Raw genomic sequence first — 14,342 nt, 5'->3', positions numbered from 1 at the left:
GTTTATATGTACATGTAAAACACTTTGCAGTTCAGGAAAGTGCCTACCTCAGCATGAGAAAAGATCCTTCTTCAAAATGTACAACCATCTTGTGTGAAGATCCTGGCACATGATCCTTGGTATGCACTTCACGATTTCCCTTTGAGGGTGTGTTTATTGCATGGGATTTCATAATTCCATTCCTGTTCTAGTATTTTTGTGTACAAAATGGGGCACAGATTACATATGTCCTCAATAGAGTCTGAAGCATTGTTATTTATTACAAATAATTCATCTGCATACTATTTTCTTATCCTTCAGTATCAAATGCGATAAATTTACACAGATACTAATATGAAATTAAGGCAGAGTTTCCAGCTGAGCTACGATACATCTGTGTATACACTGGTTTCCCGTGGACTGGGCTACAATAAATAGATATTATCTTGAAAATCAAATTGCATTTTCTTTTGTCCCCTTCTCCCTCACACAGTGCATACCTACAGTGGCAGCACCTTCCTTCATTCCTTTCTTACTCTCTTCCTCTCTTTTTCTTGTTTGTTTTTCCAACTTCATTTCTAAAGATGGGGTAGGCTTTTGGAACCATCAGGACTAAGTTCTCTGTTAAGTATGGCCATAAAAAAATTTAAACGTGGGCTCTGTTCAGTTTCAGAGAGTCAGGATAGTTTCCAGCCCCTGAAATCACACCTATTTACACTCAGTCCAGGAGCTACGCTATTTGGGGCAATTCCAAGCGATGAGAACACAATTCCCTGTACCATGGCTCCACCTCCAGTATTTTGCTATGAATTTTCTTTTTACTCTATTTTGCACTTATTTTGCTTAAAATGTACTCTGTTACCATTTTCTAGTGACATTTTCTGGAGGCTTAGCCAAATACACATTGAATAAAACAGAAGTGAACCAGTGAGTCCCTCCTGTGTGATATAATATTGCCCACTCTAAGCAATAAAAGTTTCCACTTAAGGAAGATCTAATCATGGAAGTAAATAACAGTCTTTCTTTTCCTCATCCCAGCTTCATATTGTCGGTATTATACGAAAGTCTGTACAGACAAAAAAAGCTTATACCTTATCTGTTTCTGCCCTACTGAAAACCTGATCATCTTGTTTCCTTGCATCGAGCCACTTACTCTCTCAAGCTGCAGTCTTTCTCTGCCACCTACCTCCCTCTGTCTGAAATATTATCTACAAAAGTGGAAAGGCAAACATTTCTAAAATGAAAACATTTACAGAAATTAAGGCCTTCACAGAAAGAAACTTTCTTTTTCAAAACAAAGCATGCAAATGTATGACTGTGCCATCAAAATCACTGGCACTGGGTATTGCAGAGGACCTACGTATCTCAATTACATCAAGAGTTTAGTGCCTATGTGAATAGGGCTGGTGCTTAAGAAACTTCAACAGAGCTCAGACACAGCCTGTTTCTACTTTTAGATCATAGCAATAGAAAGAAGTACAATAAAACAGAAGAAACCTATTTTTTGCTTGGGGGTGATTGTTAGGCAACATTTTGTCTGAAATTGCCTCTCTGTCCTGAGCACAGAGGAAATATGTATTATATATCTTATATACAAATACAAAAATAACTGTAGAGTGTCTTGGTGCATGAATCTCAGAACAAGCCAGATTCACCTCCCAGTAGTTCAGTGCTGAGGGGGAGAAAGAGGTGCACAGCGACGGAGCTCAGATCCGAGTATGCCACAACACATGCATCAGAAAAGCTGCTAGCTCTACCTCTGAGGGCAAAACGGAGCCTATCCCTATGCCAATTCGTGGAAAAACTTCCGTGAACTTTCCTATTGCAAAATCAAGCCCTAAATTCAATGCGTTCAGTGTGTTCTCACACATGTTAATATATTCCCTCATGACAGCTCTAGATTTCCCTTCCAGCCCTGCATAATGATCTCTTCATCTGCCGCAATCAGTAGAGGGGAGACAGGTGATGCCTCCGGCCTGTGAGGGTTGGGTAGGACGGGTGAGTGACACACGCCAGATGCTGTGCCCTGAGCTGGGCTGCAGCTCCCCTGTAAATACATCATGGAGTAAAAATCACCGCGTACATTCCAGCTGCTGCAGACCGTGTCACTGGAGTAGACGTGTTGTCACATATACGAACACGCACCAAATAGTATCTGTACGTGTGATAATTAGCAGCTAACAGTTAATTCTTCGAGCCACAGGGAAAAAAAGGAAAAGGAAAAAATAATCATGCCCCCAAAGGAAGGTTAAAATTAACTATACGAGGTCTCTGAGGTTGAAAATTAAAAAACAAATTAAAACTGGGTTCCTTGGGACAGTAAAAGAGACAAGGAAGTCAGGTATATGTGTCCTCGTGCTATTTTAACATACTGACTTTTATCTTTAATTTCAGTTAATTCAGTGCCCGTGAAAACTACCAAGCCAGCAGCTCTTGAGCCTAAAGTCTTCTACATCAATACAGACCCATAGGCTGCACCTCAAAAACATCCCTGGGAACACCATGGTAACAGTTGCCAAGCCCTAAAAAACCAAAAAGCTTTTAGGGAGACGGAGCACAAAGACTGACAAGATAAGAAAGAAGAACAGCAATATTGATCTTAATTCATTTCAGCCAAATTTGACCCACGTAAACCCACAAGTAACACATTCAACTGAAAGTTGAGTACATGCTGAATTCTACAGACAGATTGAGGCATTAGAGAATAAAATAGAGAGCAGAAATAGGAAGGCTAGTGAAACTAAAGTTACCATCTCATAGAGGAGGCACTGCACAATATAAATAATGCACACAGCACATGGATAAAAATTGCAAGAAGCTGGAGTCAACAGAAAATCTCTAGTATTTAGGAGTATGAATATCGCTATATAGGAGTATAGTATCTGAACACTGTATTATTCATATTAGCTAGTTTGTGAACTGTGCAAGATGTTCATCGGTAACTTGAAAGTTGATATAAAATCACGCCAATAAATTTTGCAGGTAACATAGTGACAAGAAGACTGCTGAGTAAGGTGGGAGGTGGGACATTTGGAAAGACCTGAGTCTATTGCTAAGTCTCTTGGCACTTTCAAGAACGAAGAGCACACAAATGGAGCTCTTTGCAGCGCTGCACATCTAGCACCAAGAAGGCAGGTGATGGAAAGGGTCCTTCCTGGAAAAGATGACTCTACAAGGAGTTGTGAGCAGATGCCATAGGCTTGCATGAGATCACCAAACCTTTCAGCCTGGTTACCTGCAATCTCAATCATCAGCTATGTAAGAGCTCAGAAGAAATGCCAGAAACTTTTCTGTACCATCAGCTCCACACCATCAAGCAGTCCACGGTTCTTATGAACTTGTAGTAGTGATCCTGAAAATACTGTGATGATCACAGTGGGAAAGCACGCCAGCATGATGTGTCTTTAAAATTGTGTTGTGGCAAAAAAAAACCCTAAGAGCCTTAAGCATCAGTTGTTAAGAAGGTATTTTACTTTGTGTATACCTTCAGCAAGAAAGATGTTAGAATAATGAGTTCTTGTGTCAATATTATAAAACAATGTTGAAAAATTGCAAAGGGTGCAAAGAAAAAAAGGTACAAAAATTATCTGAGGACTGGAGAAATTGCTGTAGAAGATTAAGGAGCTCCATCTATTTTGGCAGGAAAAAAAAGATTATTATGTGGACTAAAGTTTCATAAGAAAAAATATTACATATGTGAGGACTGTTTAGCTAAGTGAAGTAAGGCATTACATGAACCAACAGCTGAAAGCTGAAGCCAGCCCAACTCAAGCTGGAAGTGAGAAACACCGAAGGTAACTAAGCACAATGGTAAACGGCTGCAGCAAGGGCTGGATCCTCCATCCACCTCCCGGTACTTTCCAGTCGGGAAAGCGTGCCTTTCTGGAAACAGCAAAATTCTCCCCGAGGTTCTAAAAAAGTATAGTGTCAACAGCATGAAGTATATATGTGGTCAGACTGAAGAAACAGAATGGTCCCTTCTGGCTAATAAATACTTAATCCTTTCATTGAACATGATGTTCGCTGCTCCAACTTTTGCACCTGGGGGGCTGACACTGGATGCAGGATTTCCAGGGAAGGTGAGCAACAAGCATGGTCAGTGCTATCACATTTCCATGACTTTTTTGTCCCAGTCTTTCTGAATGTTGATGTTTTGTTTGATGATCTGTTTGCCTGTCCAGTGAGCCATTCACAGCAATACCGAATTCTTCTTTTGTGAAAGGTTCTCACTTAGTTAGAAGATAACATTGACTTGCTTTATAGGAATGTTTTCGGAGGCAAATTGTAACTTTCTGCATCTTGCTGTTTATCAGAACCTATCATTCTTTATTCCTAAAAGCAAGATTTTCTTTTCACATTACTGCTGTGAAACATTACCAGTGTATGGCCGTAGGAGTAGGCCCATGCCAGTGTTTTAATGGTCCACAGCCAATTCTTAACCCATGTCCTTCCTAAAACTGTGCTTTCCTTCATTGCTGACATAATTTTCTCTCTGAGATATCTCAGCTGTTTTTTTCCAAGCCTTTGTAGTTCCTTGTGTGACTCAACCCACCTAAAATTCTTTAGTTGGGACCAAGAAAAACTATTTATATATAATTGTAAATACACAGTGAGATCATTGGTGAATATAGTTTCTGACCCTTGATTTCCAGGATAATTTCCTATACCAGGACTGATTTCACAGAGTGCACCGAGAAGGTAAAACACCACCAGCAGTTTTGCATGAGTGTTTATATTGCTCTGCATTAAGGCACTAAAGTTTGCTCGTGTCTTACATTGGGCAGTTTTACAGTCAAATAGCTGTTTAGGAAAGAAACTGAATTCATACCAAGCCGCATCAGACCTGATTCCCCTAACATATACTTGAGTGTGAGCTAAAACCCCCCAATCCAGCCCTCAAGGAGAGATTCTCCAGGGGACACAACCTCCTCCATCTGCCGCATCGCAGCACCCAGTCGCACGTGTTGCTATTATACTTTGGGTTTTTCTTCATGAGAAGCAAACACTCAGTTTTGGCAAGTGTCGGATCCTACCTTTGCTATTGCACAAAGTCATTGGTGAAGAGCTTGTACCAACAGCAGGCAAGTACGCTGTGTCTTTGGAGTACGTGTCCAAATCAGACTCACCTCCTGAGAAACGGGGTTTTTTTGCATGTCAGCTTTGAAATAGGCACAGATCTCTGTATGGTGGGGAAGCTCCCTACCTCTCAGGAGCAGGGACACAGGGGAGAAGCGAGATCCCGTCGCCCCGAGTGAGGTCCCTCAGCCTCTCGCTGCGAGGAGCGGAGGGGCGTTCCTTAGCTGCCTGCCTTGTTTTGGATGCCAGCCACAGAGTGAGTCCTTCCCCGTACCGTGGCTATTTGCTTGCTACTCAGCAGAAATAAAATGATAGAGTACAAGACACTTTTCTTTTTGTAAGGCCTAATACCGGCTGTTCTTTTCCCTCGTTTGCTTCTCGACCACCGACACAAAATTTGCTCTGATGGAGGAAGGAGCGGTGCTGGGGCTGAAGCCCGCAGCCACGGCGTTCCGGGCTGCATTGCAGTATGAAAAACAAATTTACCAAACTAGAAGAGGGAGAAAAAAATGGTTTAAATATTAATTTTAAACCTTGCACCTGGTGCAGAAAAAATTGACACTTATGCTCATTAGGCACTGAAATATGATTTTGGCAAAGGAGGGGCATTCAGAACAATTCCTAGCGTTTGGAATATAAAAATTACATTTGGGAGGAAACAAAATAGAGTTAAATATTAGTTTTTAATTATGAGGATTTTCTGCTAAAATTCAAGTAAAAATTTCCAGGTCTTCAAAGTTCAAAGTGCTCATTCTTTTCAGATTTTTTGCCCATAGTTTTGTAAATAATCATCATTTGAAAACCAAGTAATATTCTTTGTCTCATATTTTCTGTATGTTTTGGCTTCATTGCAAATGCTTAAAACATAAGCTAAAACGGGTCTCTTTTCACAGTAGTTGTGACCCATACCACGAAGCTGAATATTTCAAAGGGCTGCTATTGAAATGAGAACTTACATCTCTCTGTTAGAAACTAATCTCCCGCCTATACACCGCCGTCAAAATTAGCAGTTAAGACACATTCACCTATTTACGCCTGTGTGCGCCGCACTCGGCAGAAAGCCGGGGAGTAAATCCAGTTTACCTTCACGATCGTTTGTTCTTTTCACGTGCCTTTGCCCTCGGCGCTGTTTTAGTTTCTATTAAATGCAAAAGCATCGCCGTTCCCGGCATTTATAATGATACAAAATTCCTGGGGACATTCCTCCTGGGGAACAACTGATTTTTTTTTTCCTCCTTTGCTTCACCAGACCTTTCAGTTCCCGTAACTTTGGTGGCAGCGTTTTCAGGCGGACGCCGGGCTCCGTGAGATTTTTTTTTTTGGGGGGGGGGTGTACCCATATCCCTGCCTTTCCCGTACCCCCACTTCGCCCCCGTCGGCAGCGGGACCCGACCGGGGGATGGAGTGGGGGGTCTTCAGCACGGGGGGGGGGGGGGGGGGCGCGGAGCGACCCGGCGGCGGGGCAGCGCATGAAATAATGAAATGAAATAAATGGAAATAAATGAAATGAAACGCGGCGGGAGAGGGGCTGCCCCGTTGGGCAAGACCCCCCTCCACCCGGCTCCCCCCCAGCGGCCACCGGAGGGTCCCTGCGGGGTCGGGAAGGGCGCCGGGTGCCGGAGCTGCTCCCCCCCCCGCACCTCCCGGGCAGCCCCGGCTGCAGAAGGGGGGGTCTCTCCGGTTTCCCCCACCCCTACCAGCCGCCGGGTTGAAACTTCCCCGGCGGTCGCGGAGGACCCTCCGGCGCATTTGCTGGAGGGAGCCGCGTTATAGGGAGGGAGGGAGGGAGGGAGGGCAGCGGGGGGGGGGTGTCGTCTCAGCCCAGCGCGGTCTCATCCCCCCTCACTCCTCCCACCAGTGACTGGTGCCTCTTAACCCCCGGGAACCTCCCACCCGCGAAGCACTGCTCCACTTTGCAGAAGACGAGTTGATGAGGAAAAAAAAATAGAATTGCCGGCGGCGGCCAGCCATGAGCTGTTTGGATGTTATGTACCAAGTGTACGGTCCTCCGCAGCCCTACTTGGCGGCAGCCTACAGCCCCTATCGCCAGGTACGGGCGGGGGGCAGCGGGGAAGAGGCAGGGGGTGGGAGGGGTGTCGTCTGGAGGATGGCCGTCTGGGGCCTTACCAAAAGGAAAAAGGGAAAAGGAGAAGGGGAGGGGAAAGGGGGGGGGGGGGGTGGGGGGGAGATCTGGGAGCCTGCGATGGTGAGCGGAGCAGAACCGCATCCCACCTTGGCGCGGGGCTCGGCAGGGTACGTACCCCGGCGGCGACCGACGGGCTGCGGACTGCCTCGGGAGCGAGAGCGCGATTTTAACCCTGCGATGCCTTTTTAGGGATTTTTTTTCGTCGTCGTCTTCTTTTTTCCCCTTCTCTTCTTTTTTCCTTTTTTTTTTTTTTTTTTTCCTTCTCCTTTGCCGGGACGGTCTCCATCCGAGCGCGGCGGCTCGGGGCAGAGATTTGCTCGGTTTGCGGGGAGCCGGCCCGCCGGGAGCCGCCAGGCAGAGCTGCCCGGGGCATCGCTCCCCCCTCTGCGAGAGCCGCTTCGGGCAGATATTTTACCAGCCGCCTCGGAGGGGCTGCTCCGGGGTCACCCTCTGGAAGCGGGGGAGGCGAGAGCGCCGGGAGGCTGCGGGGTTTCCCCGGTTCGGTGGGCGGGGGGGGGGGGCAAGGCTGCGGTGCGGGATGCTCCCCGCTCCCGGGGACCGCTCGGCGGCGGGACTCCGGCCCGTCCCCCGGCCCACGGCGGTCTCCCGGGGGCGGCGGTCGCCTGCCAGACCCGCGGGTGCTTCGTGGGCGAGAGCCACCGCGCTGCGTGCAGCTCCGCCCGGGCTATCGCGGGGAGCGATTAATCCCCGGAGTTCGAGAAAAGGATCCCTCCGGCCGCGGGGACGTTTCGCGGCACCACGCACAGCCCGTCGTGCGGGGGGAACTGCCCGCCCCGGGACGCGCACCGTCCCGCGTGGGTCCGGGCTCGTTTCCCCGGGCTGCACCTGCTGCACGCCGCTTTCTCTTTCGCCCTCTGGGTTTCTCTCTTTTTTTTTTCCCTCCCCCTCGTTCCCTCCAGAAATGAATTCCGTCCTCCCCCACCATAACGAAAGAGGGGATGGATAGAGACAGCAGCAGCCCGGGCCCGGGGCGGGGGGCAGCCCCTGCCGTGGAGCGCCGGTGCCGGGGCGAGGGGCTCCGCTCCACGCAGCCCCCCGGCGTGGTGGCCCGTGTCCCACCTCCAGCGCCTGGCAGCGGGGCCGGAATACCTGTTACAAATAGCAAATGATGTCTTCCCCCACCTTGCCTTTTCCCCCCACCACCAACAGCCGTCGTCCCCCCCGCCCGCCCCGCATACGGCTTCGTGACATTATTTGGGGGGATGATCATTACCTCAATGGCCGAGCCGGGAGCCAAGTGGAAAGGCGGTCGTCACGAAGGAGTGACATTATTAAATATCTCGCGTGTCTTGGCCCAAGGCTCTGACCCGCTCCGCAAACTCCCAGCAACTGCGGACACGCTAACGCGGTTAAAGATGGGAAACATTCAGCAAACTCCTCAACGCCCGCTGTTTTCCCACCTGGCGGAATCCAGTAAAAACAGAATAATCTCGTAGGAAATACCTGCAGCTTCTTGCTGGCCAGGGACATGCTTTTTTTGCCTTGAAATGTATTTGAGGCTGCCAGTCTTTTTTTTTTTTTTTTTTTCTTTCCCCCCCCCCCCCCTTTCTCCTCGCCGCTGTGGGTTACAAGGACACTCTTTGGGGCAGATTTTGCGAGCCGAGGACCGAGCCGCCCTCGCCTTCCCCCTGTTACCGGGGGTACCACCTCCCCCCCGCCTCGCACCCCGCATCTCAGCCCCTCGGCGGCCGCCGTCCCCCCCCAGGAACCGGCTTGCAAAATGCCTTCTTGTGCGGGACTTCGTGCGGGGGACCCGTGCGTGTAAACCCCCCGCCCGGCCGCGCCCGCCCCCCACCCCCCCCCCGGAGCCTCTCCTGCTCCATCCCCGTCGGCATCTCCGACTTTCGGGCCCCCAGCCCTATCTGCAGCCCCTTCGCTGCCTCCCCGGGGTGGGGCAGAAATGCAGGTAGGGGGTGGGGGGGACGGCTTGGGGGGGGGACGACGGCGGGCAGCCGCGGAGGGAACTTTCGCATCCTCTCGGAGAGACGGCGGGAGCGGGCTCGGTGCTGCATCCCGGCCGGCACCGGGAGGGCCAGCGCACTTTGCTGCGCTGCGTGACCGCTTCTATCTTCTCTCTTGCCTTCCCTCCCTCCCCCTTTCCTCCAGAAACTCGCCTTTTACTCCAAAATGCAAGAAGCCCCGGAGAGCGGCAGCAGCGCCGGCGCCAGCAGCTCCTTCTCCAGCCACCCCGCGGCCAGCATCAAGGAGGAGGACTGCAGCCCCGAGAAGGAGCGACCCCCCGAGGCCGAGTACATCAACTCCCGCTGCGTCCTCTTCACCTACTTCCAGGGGGACATCAGCGCCGTGGTGGACGAGCACTTCAGCCGGGCTCTCAGCCAGCCCAGCAGCTTCTCGCTGGGCAGCGCGAAGGCAGCGCGGAACGCCGGCTCCTGGCGGGGTGAGGGCGCGGAGGGGCGCGGAGGGGTGCGGAGGGGGTGCGGAGGGGTGCGGAGGGGTGCGGAGGGGGTGCGGAGGGCGGCTGGGTTCTCCCCGCACTCCAGGCCGGCACCTCGTCCCCTCCACCGGCCACGCATCCCCTCTCCCTACTCCCCTCCGCTGAGCCGATTGAGCCTTTTAGGGGAAAAAAAAAAGAAGAGAAGAAAACCCTTCAGTTCACGCCGGGCTGTGGTGGCCCAAGGAGAAGCGGCTCTGGAGGCAGCCCGGGGAACTGAATGGCCTTTACAGCGCAGGCGATTTACCTGGTGGGGGCTGCAGCCAAACAAGGGGACCCCCTCACTGTGGCTGTGGCAAGAGCCTCCCCTGCTGAGCCTGCCGGGGCAGCTGAAAGTTTAGCGCGGTGGTAATCAAACATGGGAACAAAGCAAAAAAAAAGTATGGGAAACACCTCACCAGCTTCCCGCCGCTAAAAACCAGATTGCGTGTGTCCCTGTACCTCGCCCTACGCGTATCGCCACCCTGGTTGGTGCTGGAGCAGAGACAAGGATGCTACATTTCTGAAATGAGGGCTTTCAGACCTGCCCACGGCGACGGCCCTGTGCCGGCAATGCCGAGGCCGTGGCTGATGTCCAATTCTCCATAGCCACGTCCAGCAATTCTCCGTAGCCACGTCCAATTCACCCAGGACGAGCCCATAGGGGTACCCAGGGCAGAGGGGAATAATAACCTTCTCCACCCTCTGCCCACCAGTGCGTTAGGGCAGACACTTCTTTTGCGGCAGTTTTGGGGACCCTCCCTCACAGGGCTGCCCGCCCAGCTGAAAGCCTGTTTCCCAGCCCCGCCATGAATTGCTGTCAGTAGTTCCTAAGAATGAAATAGTAGCTTACATATTTCATGGGCGAAAGATATTCAGTGCTGGAATTGATGGCAGGAGAGGAGAGTTCTTTGCTCATCATGAACCGCTTCCCTTTCTCCTAAGTAATGCCAGGGTGCAGAGCTGACATAACTCGCTGGCAAACTTGTATCAGAAGCATGGTTTTATTTGTCTGGGGAACAGTGTGCATTCCCAATTAATAATGTGTAATGTCTATCTGTGCTATTAATAATCACTAGCCCGTCTCGCATGTTGCTTACCAGGCAAAGAACATGTAGAGTCCTTGTCCTTTGCCCTGCCAATCTCCAAAGAACTGCAGAGTGCTTCCCGAATATGTTAGCAATATATCCAAGAAACAGGCCTAAGTCTGGTGTAAGAGATGGGGAATTGCCCTCAGATGTTTAGAAAATTCAGGCTGGCCCTTAGTTGCATCTCGTGCTGTTCCTGCCCACTTTGAAACCGCGCTGAGGCAGCAGCTGCTTTCCCGGCAGTGTCGGGCATCCTCCGAGGTGCTGGGCGTAAATGCTTAAACAGGGAGATGACTACAAAAAAACAAACAAGAAAAATCCAACCCTGGAAATTGCTGCAGTGCATAATAGCTCTGACTCAGTTTCCACTGCTGAGGAGAAGAGGTGTTTCCCTCACCTTAGGTAATAGCCTATTCCCCAAACACGTACTAAGGGAAACCTGGAGCAAGTAGTTTCAGTTTCATGGGTAAGCCCTAGGCTAGGTGTGTTGGATGTTTAGCTGGAAAGGAATTTGTACCGGCTGGGAGAATTTTCTCGGGTTTGGCAGCTGTTTGGGGGATAAAGGGAATGCGAGGGCTGGTTTGGGGGGATCTGGGGAGGGGCAGAGCCCTAGGGAAAGGAGCTCAGGGCTCACTGCTGCCTTTCCTTTCTCTCCCGCTCCCTTCACGCAGATGGCTCCTTCCCGATGAGCCAGCGCAGCTTCCCACCGTCCTTCTGGAACAGCACGTACCAGCCCTCCTCGGTCCCAGCCACCCTCAGCAGCCCGCTGGCAGCTGCCGCCCACAGCGAGCTGCCCTTCGCCGCCGCCGCCGACCCCTACGCGCCGGCCTCCCTGCACAGCCACCTGCACCAGGGCGGCCCCGAGCCCTGGCACCATGCCCACCACCACCACCACCACCACCACCACCACCCTTACCTCGGGACGCAGAGCACCCCTTACCCCCGCCCCGCCGCCGTGCACGAGGTCTACGGACCCCACTTCGACCCCCGCTACGGCTCGCTCCTGGTGCCCACCGCCTCCGTCCGCCCCCACCGCCTCACCCCCGCCTCTGTCCCCACGCCGGTCAGCCCCCCCTGCGAACTGGGCAAGAGCGAGGCGGGTGCCGCCGCGGCCTGGACGACGCCGGGACCCTTCCCCAACGCGGCGGGGGAGATGAGCCTCGGCCTCAACGTGGACACAGGTAAAAAGAGCTGCCCGACGTCCCTCCGGGTCCCCCGGCCCACCGGCGTCCCTGGCCCCTGCCTCCCTCACGCCGTCCATAGTAGCAGGGAAGCACCCCCCCATGGCGGGGTGGTTGGGGTGCCGCTGGGAGGGGATAAATCGGGGGTGGGAGCCCCATGGGAGACACCTAAGCTCTGCCCTGGGTGCCCTTCTTGGGGCTCTCAGGCCAGGCAGGTGAGGAAGGGGAGAGGGAGGACGGGACAGGGCAACACATCACACCCCCCCCCCCAACACCCTTAGAATTTCTAGCACCCACAAACATGCCCTGAGGGTCCAGGTTGCTTTGAGGTACTCTTGTCCCGGCCCTGGCCCTGCTCTTGCCTTGAGCAGCAAGAGCTGGGAGCAGGACGGAGCCGCCCCAAATGTCACCGCTTGGCTCCCTCCACGGGGAGCGGGGACAGGCGCAGCAGAGCAGGTCATTCCTAGACCCCGCGCAGGTTCATGAACCACCTCCTCTCTTCAGTTACTTTTTCCTCCCAGTTCTTGAGAGGAAAGCACAGTTGCATTTGCTGAGCAGGAAGGGCAACGGTTTTCCCTTGGTAGTGGCACCCTGTGCCTGGTGGGGTGCCTGGAAATAAGGCTGTGAGGCCACAGCGGTGACAGAAAGGTGACACAGGCATAGCCAGCAGTGGCAGCTCCTGAGTCAGTGGTTGCGGAGGCAAGGAAAGCCCGCTCTGGTGACAGTTCTCTGTGCTGAAGTTGGGTTATCGCGGCCACGGATGGCTCCTTACGGTGGCCTCACCTTAGGCAGGAGGGACGTGTGCCTGTCTCCAGTCTAGCTTGGGCTCTTCTCCTTGCTTCACGGCCTCCTGGGGCTCTGGGGAGCCCATGCTTTAGACTGATTCTCTGATCTCAGCCGGCAGAAATGCAGTTTGTCTTTCTCTGTCCTTAAATGCCTGTACCTATTTTTCTTCTTCCTTTTTTTTTTTTCTTCTCTCCGTTCTCAGGTTTGCAGCCTCAGGATAAAAGCAAGGATCTATACTGGTTTTAGAGCTGTCCTTCACTCTTCTCCCCCTGGCTCTCCCCTGTAGATCTCTGCCTGTTAGACATGGTGGCATTCAGAGCTGAAATCGGGTCAGTTTGTAACAGCTTCTGATCTTGGTTTGCAGCTCGCCGTTACTCCTTCTGTGGTGGATCCCTTCTGAGCTGATGTGCTGACTCAAAGACTCTCAGATCCCCCCTTGCCCTTTTCCAAGCCCACCGTGGCCCGGCAGCTCGGGGAAAGACAACGGGACTTAAAAGGACCCGGCATTGCAAGGACGGTACTTTAGACTTATTTCGGAGAGGAAAATCCTTCCGTTGCAAGAGGAGAGCCAAAGACGTTGAACTTCTATTTAAGCAGATCCCACAGCCAGAACTGCAGTCAGACTACTCTAAAAGAGTCAAATGACGTCATGGATGGTGATGCAAAACCACTGGCCTTCGTACAGGGCACAGAGGAAATCATGGGGTTTTTTTTTTAGTGGTGTGAATATTTTTTTATGGCAGTAAAAATTATTTCTCGAATGCAAACATGGGAAAGCTACTTAGCATTTTTGAACTGGATTTTTACTTTACATTATAGAAAAGTAAAAGAAGAAGAAACTGGAACTCGCTAACATTTTCAGGCTATCAAGGAACTGGTCAGATTTTTCAGCTTTGTGGTTGTGAGTGGCAAGTGTCTGGCTGGGGCCACCTGCCCCAGGCTTACAGAGATGCAGCTGTTCCACGCACAACTGCTCAAACCCCAGAAAGACGAAAACCAAGGTGGCACTTCTCAGAGTTTGGCACAACATTTGCATTGGATATATAACGGTTGTTTGGTTGTGGTTTTTTTTGTTGTTGTTGGGGGTTTTTTTGTTGGTTTTTTTTTTTTTTTACAAGGAACATTTCTGGTGAAAGTAAAACCCTCTTAAAGCAGGGGGAGGAAGGAAACCTGTGAAGAGCGGCTCGCCCTCAACCCAACAGCCTTTAAGAGGAACACTAGAAGGAAAGGCACGTGGTGCACAATAGGTCTGAGCTGCCTCTAACATTTCTCTTTGTCTACTTGTTGCTGTCATTTTGTCACTTTAATAGTTGTTTTGTTTTGGGTTTTTTTGAAAGAGGGAATAAGATATCTATTTAACAGTAGGAAAGCTGTATTAAAGGTATCTCCTTCTTTCACCCTGTGTGCTTTTATGAAGAATTAAAGCTAAATAAGAGAAATGAGGCAAACTGGAAACTTCAGGATGAAATAGGAAAAATACCTGTCGTGTGGATGAAGTGAGTTATTTTATTACTTTGCATTAAAGATAAATAGAAATCCTAGCAGTTGAAATATTTTCTTAGTAAAAAATACAGTGATAAATACAAAAGATAAGAAAATGCAAGATTGTTGCAGTGCTACATTTTAGCGTACGA

The 14,342-nt window shown here is 51.0% G+C and overlaps 1 protein-coding gene across 2 annotated transcripts; it reads left to right on the top strand.

Annotated features, from left to right (window-relative positions):
* The first annotated feature begins 6,911 nt into the window (after positions 1-6,911).
* On the top strand, positions 6,912-14,054 carry VGLL2 (vestigial like family member 2). 2 transcript variants are annotated; one of them, XM_075046759.1, is made up of 4 exons: positions 6,912-7,105; positions 9,329-9,620; positions 11,413-11,922; positions 13,073-14,054. In XM_075046759.1, the coding sequence occupies exons 1-4, from the start codon at positions 7,025-7,027 to the stop codon at positions 13,111-13,113; spliced, it is 924 nt and encodes a 307-aa protein (XP_074902860.1). In that variant the 5' UTR covers positions 6,912-7,024; the 3' UTR covers positions 13,114-14,054. The 2 variants fall into 2 exon arrangements, with proteins under 2 accessions (XP_074902860.1, XP_074902859.1); XM_075046758.1 differs by having other exon boundaries at positions 12,911-14,054.
* Positions 14,055-14,342: the final 288 nt, after the last annotated feature.

The sequence above is a fragment of the Buteo buteo genome, chromosome 15, assembly GCF_964188355.1.
Source record: "Buteo buteo chromosome 15, bButBut1.hap1.1, whole genome shotgun sequence".
NCBI classification, from domain to species: Eukaryota; Metazoa; Chordata; class Aves; order Accipitriformes; family Accipitridae; genus Buteo; species Buteo buteo.
The sequence above is the reverse complement of the archived record's forward strand: the minus strand, read 5'-3'. Positions and strand labels throughout refer to the sequence as shown.

Excerpts from the sequence above, each read along its gene's own strand:
- VGLL2 (XM_075046758.1), top strand. The coding sequence starts at position 7,025 with ATGAGCTGTTTGGATGTTATGTACCAAGTGTACGGTCCTCCGCAGCCC. Across the intron at positions 7,106-9,328 it reads CCTACAGCCCCTATCGCCAG|AAACTCGCCTTTTACTCCAA; the intron begins GTACGGGCGGGG and ends CCTTTCCTCCAG. Across the intron at positions 11,923-12,910 it reads CGGCCTCAACGTGGACACAG|GTTTGCAGCCTCAGGATAAA; the intron begins GTAAAAAGAGCT and ends CTCCGTTCTCAG.